The 14404-nt window shown below is 41.3% G+C and overlaps 1 protein-coding gene across 1 annotated transcript in view; it reads left to right on the forward strand.

Annotated features, from left to right (window-relative positions):
* Nucleotides 1-14404, forward strand: part of DPYD (dihydropyrimidine dehydrogenase) — a 344208-nt gene that overhangs the window by 282703 nt on the left and 47101 nt on the right. The window contains exon 20 of the mRNA XM_086463055.1: nucleotides 13701-13880. Coding sequence (XP_086319181.1) covers nucleotides 13701-13880 — 180 coding nt within the window. The remainder of the gene's footprint in view (nucleotides 1-13700; nucleotides 13881-14404) is intronic.

Genomic DNA, 14404 nt, shown 5'->3' on the forward strand with positions numbered 1-14404 from the left:
ATAAGCAAGCTTTTCCATCACAAAATAGTGGGACTTGAGCTATGAGAAAGCATTGTTATTGTATTTGTGCAAATGTGAAACCTTGTGAGGAACCCTTCTACATGGTATAAAATGCCCTGGGTATCAGAAAATAAAAGCAAGGCTCTGAAAATATAATCACTGAAATGGCAGGGGAAAAAAAAAAAAAAAAAATCATGAACATTACATCACATCTTAATGTTTAGATGCTACCATTTTCTCCACCCCAATCTCAAAAAAAACCCAAACCCTGCAAAAACTCATGAAGTAAATGTATGCTGTAATCATGTATTTCCCACACACACACACTTTTTTTTTTAATTTTCATTAAGGTCCCTGAAGCAATTTCTGTATGTTTTTTTATGGCTACAGAACTGCAGAGAGCTGGTTCTCCATGTACTTAATTAGTGTTCTTTTCAGCCCATCTCAGTGTCTGTTCAAGTCAGTGAAGACACTGATACTTGAGTTAGGTGAGGACTAGATGAGGCCAATGAATTCTCATCCAGGAATTATTGCTTATGCCATTTAATGGTATGGCGAGTGAAAAACTAAAAGAGATTGAAATCATGGCAGTGACAAAGCAGGGCAGTGATGGAGCAGGCCCTGTGCTTTACAATTCCAGGTTAAGTTTATACTGATGACACTTGGAAAAAAATTATTTTGTCTTGCAATGAATAGCCGTGATTTTGAAGGTAGAAGAAAGGCTCAGTCTTTCCTCATGTCTTATCTCAGCTCTGTGCGAGAAGAATGAAGTTGGGTGGGTGGCTGCGAGTCTTAATCAACCACGGGGTGCCATCGGTGTGGCAGAGCAAGGCTGGGCTTCTGCCTGGGCTCACCGAGAGCCCACCCTTCCTCTGCCCCCAGCCCGTCCTTACACCAGGCATGGGGGGAACAGAGGCTGACGGCTTTGCTTTGGGCCAGTCGGAGAGTGCTCCACGGGTGGATGAGCCCGAGAATGGGCACGCTTTGGCACCAGCTGGACACCTTGAATTTTCTGACACAGGCTGTGTCTCGGGGGGTAGAAGAACAACACCTTTCTGCACAAAGCTGACCGTGATACGGAGAAGTTAAGATGTTGGAGCTGATTCTTCTCTTGCCAATGAAACTGATGAGTGAAGAACAGGTTGCTGGACGCAGTGGCAGGCCACCAAAATGATATGAGGCAAGATTCAAGGGATGGCTCTTTACCTCCACCAACAATTTTAAGGAGAAAAAAATGCCACTTAAGGGAAAAACACTTTTCAGATGCAAGTCCTTTGATTGAGACAAATGTAGTCTTACGTAGAAACAGCAGTTTTTAGCCCACATTCACAAAGAAACTCGATATGTGTTTGTATGTCCTTTTGAGTATCCTCAGTCACCTTTGAGCTTTGTGGCCATTTTCACTGGAATTTGCTGGAAGATAGAGAGTATTTTGCTATAACAAGTTTTGAGAAAACAAAAAAGTCAGGCAGAGCACCTGCATGCCTTTCGCTGTAAGTGCGAGCGCGCTACGAGCTCACCTTTATTAGACCTCTGAGAATCCACATGGGACAGCACTGTTAGGACGGAGTCAGCCACAGGAAAGGCTTTAATTGGCAGTCACACCTTATTAGACATCAGAGAACCCAACCAGGAGACACAGAGCTGCTGGAAGCCAGGTATCATTAGCTCCGCTGCTCACAGAGCCGCGCGCTTAAAAAAAGTCTTCAATGGGCAGAGTGCTGAATGGAGTGGTCCTTCTCTGCAGAGCCGAAATTTACAGTACATGCAGAAACAAAAGAGGGAACAAAGTGCTGTTTGAACATGTCGACATAAAATCAAAAGAAAAACGAATGTGAAAGAGAGAGGAGAGTTGGGACAGACATACTTAAGCGATCACTTCTGATAAACATTTCATTATTTTCTGCTTTTTTCTTAGCTCAGTGCTAATTACAGAATCTCAGCCTGTTCTCAATTGTCTGTCTGTCTTTGCTAATAAAAAAAAGTCATTAGAGGATTGCCACACTTGCTCCATTACAGATGCTTGGGATGGAAATTGCTAATTGATAGAATTTTCTGTGAGAATCCCTTTTAATGGAAATCAGAATTTGTCAAACAAAAAACAACCTAGAAAGACCTTTGGTTACAGTTGGAAAAATTATCAAATTAGAACAGATTTTTGTTATTGATTTTTACTTTTATTATCTTGCCACTTTTAATGAAAAGTTGCAATATTCAAAGCAGCACACTGTAAAGTTACAGACTCTATGCTAATAATGCCTTTTATTTTGTGCAGTTTTGCGGTAGTTTTACGTTTTATTTGGAGCTGCTTAGGGAATTTATCTATTAGCTTTCCTTTATTTCTGCTCATTTCACCAGCTAGTAAATGAAGTCTGTGTAGATAGGATTGTTACTTCATAAATTTGTAAGAATGAATTCAAGCTCATTCCGTAACAATTGCTATTTGTCATTCTTATAATGGATTCTCATGCAAAGTAGGTTTAACTATCACTGAATGGTAATAATTATTTAATAACAATTAGGTCTTAATTGAATGTCAGCTCAAATGCTGTCCTATACGAGTCACTCCCAGCCTCTGCAGAGGATTTGTCCTCAGCTTTTATACCTGGGGACACTGAGCCTGCTTCTCTTTTCCCTCCTGTCCAGGTATTCTGTCCAGACCCTGCTTCCCTGGGCCTGGTGACATAGGGACTTTAAGGGCTGAGGAGATGTGAAGAATAATTGATTCTGCAACACACTGTCTCCATCTCTCCCAAGAATCCACAATATTGCTTGTCTTTCCAAAACCCAGTACTACTGCGCCTATTTTTAATGTGGATTCACGCTACTGATGTGGATTTGTGCTGCTGCTATCTTATATGAACAAGCTCAGAGCTCTCCTCCCTGTAGATAAAGCCACATGGTGTGAATGGACATCAAGTGAGTTTTGTTTAAAAGTTTACAAACTAAAAGCAACATGGAGATGACGCTTCAGAAGAGGCTCAGTTAAGTGTTGAAGAAATTGCGGGCAAGTTGTTTTACTCAGCTCAGGTTGCTTTCAGGCATGAAGCTAGCTCTGTTGTCGACAGAGTTCCTCTTGTGTACCAGTGTGGAGGTGACTGGAAATTGAATCTGAAAATGTACCCAGCTCCTTGTTGGATATTGAAAATGTATATAGAAGGAAAGATAAGCACAGTGGAAAACGCTGAGTTTCTTTTTTTGTTACTGCCATCTCCAATAATTACTTAGGAAATTTCCTGTGTGTTATTTTGAATTATACGTATTGTAACTGCAGGGGACTTGTTTTCCAAAGAGGGAAAATGTAAAACATTCAGGATTGCCAAACTCTGCCGTCAGAGGAGATTTGCTCGGCAACATTATTGGTCATACAAAGAAAATACACCCGTAAGAAATTTTCCTTTCGGTATCGTAGCAGCTCTGTTGATCTTGCAGTCAGAGGCTGTAGCTGGCAGTGAAAGGAAGAAAGGGAGAGCAAGCAGTGGAGGAGGCTGCGCTCAGGGAAGGCACGGTCCTGGAGCCCACGCCGGCCCAGGCGTGCCCTGCCACGCAGCTCAGCTGGGGCTCGGTGCGGGGCTGGCTGGAGTTTGGTGACCGATCTGCTGTTTTTTCCAGTAGTTGAAAAATCCTTTTTCTGCCCAGGAAGGAGGGGGCAATCTGGGAATAGGAGCCCTGATGCCTTTTTGAAGTTTTTTTTCCTGCTACAACACAAGCCCCCTGACACAGCTTGATCTGGCTGGCGCGAGGTCCTTTTATCCGTGCAATTTGAATGAAAGAAACAAACAGAGAAACCATTTTTCTGAAGCTGGCGGTACGTTTAAGAAAGGATTTAACTTCCTTCAATATCTGAGTTATGTCACTGCTTTTCTTGCTGATATTTATTACTTGGACAGAGATACGTAAAACAATCCCTAAGGAAATGTGGAAGTGGGTTTTTATCTTAGACACGAAGGACTCGGAGGGCCAGAACTATTTTATTCGCATGAATCTCACTCTTCAATGGACACAGCAGCTGCTGCACAAATTCATACAGGCAAGCTGATAAAGGATGAAAGTAATTTTAGCTGAAATAAAACGTGAGAGTACTAGAGGGAAAGACTGAGAAGGATGAGGGGTTAATGATTGCAGGACTGAACTGAAGTTCCAAAATGGAAAAATCACTTTTCTGTTTGATTGTGAGAGGTTTGCAGTTTTCAAAATTCTGGTCACAGGAAGATGTCCCTCGCTAAGTGATTCTCATTAGTTTGTTGAAAACTTCTTTCAGGAAACTGTTTTTCATTGACAAATTTCATTTAATCAAAATAGATCTGGGTTCAGGTCCCTGCTGTGTCTGATTCAGAGTGTCCTGGATGAAGAAGCTTTACCCTGGATCCATTATGCGTTAACAAACCTGAGTGTTACCAATGATTAGGAAATAGTTGTTCTGTCACAGGGAAGCTGAAGGATGGAAGAGTTTTCCAGTTTAAACTGATAATCAAAGTTCTAAAAATGTGTGGAATTAACACATTTAAAGAGAAAATATTATTTGGGTGAATCAAAACTTTGTTTCAATCATTTTGCAACCTATTTTAGTTTTGAACTTTTCATTCCAATTAGCTTGGATCACAAACCAGACATTTTCAAGTTAAATCAAGCCATCACGTTCCATGTTGTCAAACAGCACATATTGGTAATTCTGAAACTCTTCTCCACACGTTTTTCAGAACACGGGTTTTTTTCTGAAAAGCGTGCTTTCCTGGAACCACTCTCAATTCTGACAAATACGGCTTTCCAAAAATGGACCAACTCCAGTCCAGAGAGGATGGCGTTCCTGTTGGTTAGCTCTCAGGAAACAAAATCTTATAAACACTGCTAACTTCTGACTAAATGTTTTATGTTACTTGGTGACTTTTAACATCAAACCACGAGATCTGAGCGACTTAACTGGTATCTGCTTTGGAAATATCTTTGGAGGAGCTGGAAGACACAGCTTATGGAAACGGGTCAAGTAGACTTACTTCTACCTGGCACAGCTGCTGATGCTGTACCAGCAGCTGCAGAACCTCTGAGAGAACTGGAGGATTTCATTTTCCACAGCAGTACTTATAAGAGAGAGGCAAGACCTTTGGGTGTTAATAAATGAAATATGAAGTGATATTCAACATACGTTTAAAGATAGTTGTAGAGCCTCTATATGTGATTGGACTGTTTACACAGGGGAGTTTGCTCATCTGCTTTCAAAGGTATCTTTCATTCCGTAGATCTACAGTACAATGATACAATTTTCTATAGATGGCTGATTATGAGGCTGTTTCCCACACTCCTCAATGCTCAAGGCGTGTGGAATCATATTTGTTTTCTTAGGAAAGATGATCACGATCAGAACTTTTATCAGTGTGTGTGCCCACCTACTGCATAAAGGTCCACTTTGTAGTTCCAAGAACTGACAGAATGCTTTAGTGAGATAAGGAAATATAACCATTCCTCTAGGGGTGGTTGAGAGGGGAAAAAAACCCAATTACCTCAGGGAGCCTTCTGAAAATTTTTGATTTCTTCTGCATTTCCCCTCTCAAAGACACGGGATACAAAATTGCATCGTTCAGGGTCCCTTGATAAGTACCAGTTTCCCACTCCCAAACACCCAGTTTAGCTATTTAGATCAAAGATACATTAATTGGCAGAGAAGAACTTAAAGGGAGGAAAAATACATTTGAGTAGGCTAGGAATTAATGCATCAGATAACATTCCTAAAGGATCCCTTACAGTGCTCTTATCCCCTGCCGTGCCCTCGTCTGGTAAGTGGCTAATGGATTCTAGACTTTTTTCTCCTCCTTCGTTGTTGGCTACTCGCAGTTGCCCAAGGTTGCTGGAGTGCAATACACAAACAAAGTCTGTCTTTCACCCCCAAAAATCAGGTACTTCAAGGTCTCTGTGCCAGCGGGAGTAACTGTAACCTTGGTGCTGGGGAGGCTTTTCATTACGGCCTGTCTCAGGGGGCTGCTGTGGCTTCAACGCAAGCTGCGTGGCCCTTCTCGCTGCCCAGCTACTGCATCCTTATTTCCTCAGCTGGGGTGCCTGCCTCCATGTTCCCTAAATGTCAGCTCAGCTCTGCTCAACGCCTCGTCAGCATTACGTTGTCCTGTCGTGGAGAGGTTCCAAGCTGTCACAGGAGACAGAGCCCTGTTCCCACAAGGTTGTCTTGCGTGGGCTGGAGACCTTCTTCTCCTTTCGACTTGCTTTGAGCTCCTTTACTGACTGACATTAGCCTGTACTTCTGATTAGAATGACACTTTACCTCAAGCTTGTCTGATGAACTCACTTGAGGTATAACAAAATAACTGAAATACTTCATTACTGATACCCACATGACATCGGACCATCCAGTCATTTTTTTCATACAGATTTCTTAAGCCCTACGTGTAATGGTTGCCTACTCTGCAGAGCCTGGAGTTGTTAGCATCTTTGAATCTTTCTTCTGTGTCTTGCCCCTCAAGTGTCACTAGTAAGCCCTCAGCTCATTAGGACTTCAAGTCTAGGACTCAGTAAAAAAAGATTATGTGGGTTTTTTTTTTCCCACAATTCAGACAATTCATAGATGTAATATTTGAGTCCTTCAGACTGCTTTCTGAAAGCCATACTAGACTCTGGAACACATAGTGGTTCATTAGTTCATGTATATTAGCTCAATTCTAATGTTTTAAAAAGGCTATCAGCTATCATCCAAATCAGTTTTGCATCTTGATCGAGTATCGGAAGCCTTGTTAAGTAACATCCCATCTGCTAACCTATATCTCTAGAGTCATTTAAGCAGCTAATGTGAATGAATCAAATCATTCCATCTGTACTGTATCAATATTTGGGAAGCTTTTTCTTACTTACAAATTTGTTCTTTAAAACAAAGAATCTCATTTTTTTCCAGAGAGTGCACCACATTATCTGATAATCCACTTCCCCTAATGGTCTTAATCCTGCAACCCTCTAGCAAAAGTAATAATTGCTGGTAGAAAGGATAATTTAGGCTACACATTTAATGTACTGGTAAGTCAGTGTTCAGCGAGACATGAGGAGGAGGAACCATCATTATACTGGCAGCCTTTCCATAGATACTGGTATCCTGAAGGTTCTAAGTACAGAAACCCCTCTCAGAGGAGATTTTATTTGTCTGCTTACTCTCACCTCTCAGCTCTTGCCACATTATTATGAGTACTGTGTCAGACAACCAATGCCGCGTGTACTGCTTTTCACTTTGTAGATCTGGGCGCATCTAAATCATTGTACAGGGGCTAGAAAACATACATTTTCATTTCCATAGGAAAGAGCTGTGTAGCATATAGATTGCATGGCCCAGAAAGATCTCCCTTTAGCTTAAGTCAATTTTTGTTAGTTGCTTTTGAGAATAAATTTTAAATTGCTTGTATGTCTTACCCAGATTATAATCATGCTCTTGCCTACTACAATAAAATAAATTTTCTTAAGGCTGTCAATTCATATGGATACCCAAATAGGCACAAATAGAATCCTTCCTGAAGCACCTTGTATTCATTTACAACTTCAGTCTTTTTCCACCAGAATCTTAATCAATAGACACTAATCAAAAAAGCAGTTGCCTCAACTATACGTTGAAAAACAGCTTAGAGTAATTCATAAATGTTTCTCTAACAGGAAGGTGGATTTATGTCTTCTATACTTATCAGGAAGAATTTTTAATAGAAAAACAAAGCTTCTATGAAAAGATGATAAATAATGCTAAAATTGAAAATATATTATAACATAAAATCAAAACAGTAAATCTTTTGCTTACCATTTGGGCCTATCTGTGAAAATATTTCAAAGGAAGTCAGCCAAATTAATGGAAAAGCAAAATTATTAATCTGTTGTAAAACCTCTTACAGGTACCTCAGAGGAATAATAGTTGTTTATCCCCTTGCTATGGTAAGAATATTAGAAACTGTGAAGTCAAAGGCCAATTTCCTGATCGGATGGCATTTTGAGAGCTATTTTATTTAGAGATCCTATGCAGTTTAGAACCAAAGCTGAAATAAGTCTTCGTCTTCTAGGGAAGCAAGATGGCATTCTGCTAAATGCTAGAATTTTATCATTTGAAGGGGGAAAAAAAAGCAAAAAGAAAGCAGCCAGCGAGACCTAAGAATATAAAAGCATTTGAGATCTCAGAAGGAGTTTAAATCAATGCACTGCCACAGTTACAGCACAGATGAAAGAGCCTGCTGTCTCAATTGCCAGGAAACTACTTAGAAACTCTCACTTTGATTTTTTTTTTTTTTTTGGTAGTCCGTTACATTACCACTAAATGCAATATATGGGGACATCACTGCTTTGATGTTGTACAGCTACAACAAATGGAAACTAATATCGTCGAACAGTCAAGCTATGTGATTTGCGTTTGTATATACAAATATATACCCGTCAATCTTCTTACTTCTAGACTGTGTATCACTGCCACCCATCTGCCTCCTTACTGGTACTTCTGTTTTCATAAAAATGATGATTATTTTACACCCATATTTTGAAGAGAGAAACGTGTATTTTGGAAGGGTGTAAAAATTTAGATCTTCTCCAAGCTATTGTCTCCTAGTACAAATTCATTGTTGACAAAGGGTTTTAGTAGTGCTTTGAGACAATTTCAAATAGGAGCACGACTGCTGCCAGACATTGCAGCATTCGTGTTCTCGCAGATCTAGTCACACCAAGAACACACACTTCTTGCAAAGCAACATGTTATTATTACACAGGCTAGATTCGCTGACCTGCTCCAGCCTTTTGCAGTGAACTCGCGGTACGTGAGATTATAGACTCACTACCTCTTGTTAGTTGAAAGTAGTGTAGGGAGGAACTGATACAAACATGGCTAGGTCTGCATCTCCTCTGCTGCTTCTGCTGAAAACTCTGCTATTGATTGAACAGAAAGAATGCAGGTGGGGACTGGGGTCCATTTTTGGCACCATCTTCCCCACCATCACCGTCTAGCTGGGATTTCACCATGTAGCAATGAGTTTATGTAAAACCTGAAGGTCACGGGGTAAGAGAGAGTGGACAGAATAATGCATGAAGAGGAGTGCATTGTTTCCTCTTTCTCGTGTTACAGAAATTATTTTCTCCTCTGCATCATCCCCCAATGGGAAAATGCAAGGACACCGCTGAACAGGAATTGCTTTAAGCGGGTGATCTGGCTGGAAATGCCTCAGCCACTTTGTCCAGGTTCTGCAAGGATGGCAGAGGTGTTCCACACAGTCTCCCAGGATATGCTAAAGCTTGGACGGGAACCACATCCGTTTTTGTAGAGAGTGAAACAAAAATAAAATGCGATGTCTGGGTATTTTTCCCGTTGCTCCCAGAAACATGGACTGCGGACAAAACCTAGAAGGTCTTAGGCAGACAGAGCTCTCAGTCAACATTGCAGGGGATTTGCCTCAGTAAAAATTTCAGAAATCAGCATCTCTTTGTTGTGCAATAGTTCTGCTAAAAGCAAAGGCATTTACAATGTTTTATAACTGACATGGTAGTACCTGTCACCAATAATGAAATTTTTTCTTCAAAATATTTAAATTAAAAGTTTCAGATTGATGTGAATGATTAATAACAATCACGTAACCTGTAAAATTATTTTTACACTATAATAATCTTCTGACAATTTACTCCAGTTCCTCAAGTAAGATTTGTAATGGCTCTAGATCATTTGACAAAGTTAGACTCAGTATTTATGTTTATTTAGTAATAGAGCAGACAGGTCATTTCTTATGCAAGACATCAGCAGGGACCTTTGCATGCCTCTCCCATCATTGCATTTTGCAGAACAGTTTTCCTTAGAGCCTTAGCCTGTGATTCATTTCACATCCCCATTCCCCAGTGAGATCATGTGGTGTATGTTTGATTTACCAGCAGCAAAGCAGGCATTATGTCTTTTAGTATGAGACATGTCTGTATAGATTAGAATTGTAACCTACAGTTGCAACTTATACTGAACAGTTTTAGATTTCAGAATACTGAGAGCATGATGTAATTGATCATACGTAGCGTGTCGGCCTGCCTGTCTCTTTTGGGACGTAAGGGGCAATCATTGGAGTCTGTATCTGGGAGAAAGGGGAGGAGGTCAGATGTTAAAAATGAGACTGTAGAAGTTCTACTGTCAAGGCAGAGCCAGGCAATGCAGTTAAACCAAGCTTGTGCAAAATTATCTCCCTGTATATTCCTGCAGTATGAATAATATACATTACCTTTCGAAGTAGGAAAAATGTAGCACCTTTCTCTTCTAGCCCAAGTTCTAGTGCAAAGCTGGAGACAAACACAAGCAGGACAGCACTTGTCAGCAGGACAGCTAACAGCTTCATTATGATCTGGACCTCGCTCTGTCCCATACGTTGCTCACAGGGCCTGTCTCTTGTCTTCCGAAGGAGAAAAAGCTACTTTCTGCCTAAACGTTTCAGGTGAAATCCTGGGTCAGTGAACAGTTGAATGTTAATTTGCTCATAAAACAGATTCACTTGGATTATTTAGGATCAAGGGGTATTAAACAGGTGCCATCTCTGCCATGCAAAGTCCCAGTGCTTGCTGCTTGCCAGGACCTGGGCTGATAAACCACATGAGCAACTGATCCACACTTGCTCTGTTTCTTATACTCGTCCATAAAGCAGCTTCTGTTGGACACCGGGTACAGACTGCTAGTCTGGCACAATATGACCGTGTGTATGTTCTCAGTCGTGAAGTTACATTTTTGCTCAGGGTTTTGCTGAAGAGTCTAAAGGGAAGCATGTTTTACTACGCTTGGTTGGTAAAAGCACGATGCTGAGGAGAGGAGCTGAGCGGGCAGGGCTGGGTGCGGTTCAGTTTCACGCTGCTGCTCCGACGGGTGTGCAAGGCACGGACAACAGGCGTTACAGCAGCACCCTGCTCACCTTTATCTCCCGTTGAGGTGGTTTAATAAGACATTAAATGAGAAGTGGTAGCTACCAAAAGGTAGTTCCATTTTAAAAATGGCCATAGCTGAACTGTTCTTCCTGCTCTTCCCACCTGTAAAACGAGATACCGGCAGAAGAGGGGACTCGGCATTGAGCTTTGCAAGGGAGGGGCAGCATGCCTGGTCCCAGCAGGAGGACTGCGCAGCAGGAGCGAAGCGGGGGCATTAATGATGTGTGGAGACAGGTCGGTTCAGTTCTTTTGCAATTTTTCCAGACGCATGAGTTCGAGTCTCACCTGGTCGATTGCCCTGCCGCTTCTCTTGCGCTGAAAAGAGGGCACAGTGTCATTTAAACTGACGATTCAGAGGCAGCCAGGTATGATGCTAAAAACCTCTCTCTGTGGTGTAGGAATTGCCATGGCTGATGGGTCAGGGTGACCTTTTATCTTGATTTTGTTCACCACCTTCTAAAACGCAGAAAAGGCTTCTACACTGATTCACGGAAGATACCATAAGCCTAAAACACAGATTTCACCATCTGGTATGTGCAACATAAGCGATTTTGAAGCTCAGAATGTTTTGGAACTTGCCAAAAACACGACAAAACTATTTGTGTTGGGTTTGTATCTGTTAATGTTTGAATCTCTCTTGTTCTAGGAAAGGCCCATAAACATAAGCACTTGCTTCTATCACAGGGAAATCAGGGAAAGGCATGTCTTTGGTTAATTACCTGCGCTGTTGGGTACCACAGTCATAAGGCTACTACAGAAGAGGAGGATCATCTGAAACCACTTGCTAATTCTGTTTCTAAGTCTTTCCGTTTCAGATAACATTTTTCGTTAGTGCAGAGATTTACATTTTTCTTTAAAAATTGCATTTTGCCTTCAGTTCTGGAAGCTACTTAGCTTTCCAGGGAAGACAAACAGTGCACTGCACGTCGACTCACAGGGATCAAATGTTAGCTCTTAGTGTGATATCATCTTCTGCACATTTTTATATTATTGCAGTTCATAACACTGCACCACAAGATGGGAAACAGTAAAAGCCTCTTTATTTATAAGGTTATTACAGGTATCCTCCAGTGTATCTCGTGTGTATACATCCTGTCAAAATATTTCAGGATTTTGACAACAGTGCCTGAACTTGTTTCAAGTGACATGACATGGCTTTTAACTGTATTTTTTTACAGTTTTAGTATTTTTAAGAATAGCTAATAAGTGTGTTACCCATGCACTAAAAAAATAGAGAATCCCTTGGTGAACAAAATCGTTTAAATAAACATCGGTTGAGTTTTGCAGTTAAATAACCTGTACAGGAAATTATTATGATGTTCTCTATAATTGCTCTGGAAAAAAAAAAAAAAGTCATGAAGTGTATGGAAGGCATAACAGACCTAATTAATGCCCACACTGTTTCTCCCGAGAAACACATTTTATGTAATGTAAATGCACTGCATAGAAAATGTTCTTGTGCTTATTTTATAGTTTGCCCTTATTTTTTCCTTGTACAGCTGCAATGTATGGTATTTTACAATGTGATGTGTACCCATCTTCAGAATTGCAAGTTGTATTATCATTTCTGAAATGTGAAAAACAATTACCTCTTTCCTCTATGTTTTAAGGGTTGATGTCAATTATGATCCAAGGTGTCTTTTCGTGTCCAAGGAGTGTGGATGTGTTTGTACACATGCACACATTCATGTTCTAAAAGAGGTGGCTGTTTCATTATTGTGTTCATTATGTGTGTATGTAAGCGCAGGTATTATCAGGAGCATTCTTTTTAGCTTTTAGAATAAAAGCTGAATCAGAGACTGAAAACACTGACACATCTGGAATTTCAGAGCATTTCCAGGGACTGGCAATTAATGGTACTCAACTGACCCCGCGCCTCATCACTGATGGATGATAAGAGTTTAGCTAATGAGAAGGTGTTCAGAGAAGAGTCAGGGATTTTTTATTCTCTTGTCAGTTTGGCTGGGGATCTCTGTGGATTTAAATCTGAGTTGTTATCCCCAAAGTGGTCCAGAAGAATCCCTGTCAATGGTCAGACTGTTCTCTGCTGTCAGTAGTTTTGTGTTTACATGTTAAGCTCTGCAGGTCAGGGATCATCGCTTTATATGTTTATAAAGTTATACTGCTATCTCTGTTTCTAAAGTGTCTAAAATAAAGTGGCCTGGCCTCCCAGTACCACTCAATGGAAAACGGTGATCAGCAGAAGGGGGCTGTTCTGTTCTGTGCCTAGCAGTGCTCACCCGTTCTAACAGGTCAGCTTAATGGGTGCCGTTTGCTGAAACACTTTCAGTGGAGCCAGATTCTTCTCAGGGGTATCCATCGAAAGGACAAGAGGCAATGGGCACAAACCAGAACACAGGAATTTCTGTTTAAATACGAGAAAAAGCTGAAAAAGCTGCAAGGGAGATCGAACGCTGGACCAGGTTCCCCGGAGGGGTTGTATAGTCTCTGACTTGGGTGGCCTCCTCTAGTTGATCTTTCTCTGAGCTGGGAGGTTGCACAAGGCAACCTCTAGAGATTGCCTTGCAACCTCATCGAGTCTGTGGTTCTGTGATTTGCTTTACTGGGACCTAACTGGATAGGTCTGTGCTTCCTGAATAGAGCAGGCTGGGGAATACCGCTGACTGTCTGCAGGCAAAGGTTTCAGCAGAGCTGGTGGTTTGCCAGTGTGCTTGCTTAGCGTCAGCACCCCAGAAGGCAAACCAGGAAGGGTCATCTGATAGTCAGTAGGTCCAAAGAGCTTGCTAATTCCTTATGCTGCTCTGCCAGGGTGGTGCTGATAACTGACATACATTTCGTAGGTGTGCAGTGCAATCCAGAATCAAGATTTCACTGTTATTGATGACTACTGCACTGGACTGCGAGCTCTTCTTTACCTGAAAAGCATTGAGGAACTTGAAGACTGGAATGGACAGAGTCCTGCAACCATGTGCCATCAGAAAGGAAAACCAGTACCTAGAATCGCTGATCTGATGGGAAAGGTACGTCGTTTCGTTGCCATTCCTGTATAATGACACTATGTCTTGGCTTTGAATGCAATTCTGTAATCATTGTGTGCAGTTTCTGCTGCTTACCTTGGTTAACCACTGCTGCTGTCACAATTAGTCACCAAGTCTTTTTTTCTTCTGAGTATTAACAAACATCTGAAGGCAGCTTAAGAAGACAAACTTGAAATTACTTGATACGGGATAACTTTTTTACTATAAATATGATCTCCACTTGATTCAAAACGTCATGTCTTTAAAAACAAAGTCCAGGATGTAAAATTACAAATACATTGGAAGAAGTTCTGGAACTGCTTGTTTTAATGAAACTCAATTCAATTGAGATTGATACTAATATTGTGCCAGAAGTTCCTGGGTGTTCCAGCCAGGGTGCAACATTGAGGAGACATGAAAGCCCCCTAGCACTGGCCCAAACCAGCTGAGACAGCTTGTCACAAAGCAGCTGTTAGTTGGAACACTAGATCAGGTAGGAGTGGCCCTTCGATCGTCGTACCTGTGCA

This window comes from Leptosomus discolor, chromosome 3 (assembly GCF_034619465.1).
Source record: "Leptosomus discolor isolate bLepDis1 chromosome 3, bLepDis1.hap2, whole genome shotgun sequence".
NCBI classification, from domain to species: Eukaryota; Metazoa; Chordata; class Aves; order Leptosomiformes; family Leptosomidae; genus Leptosomus; species Leptosomus discolor.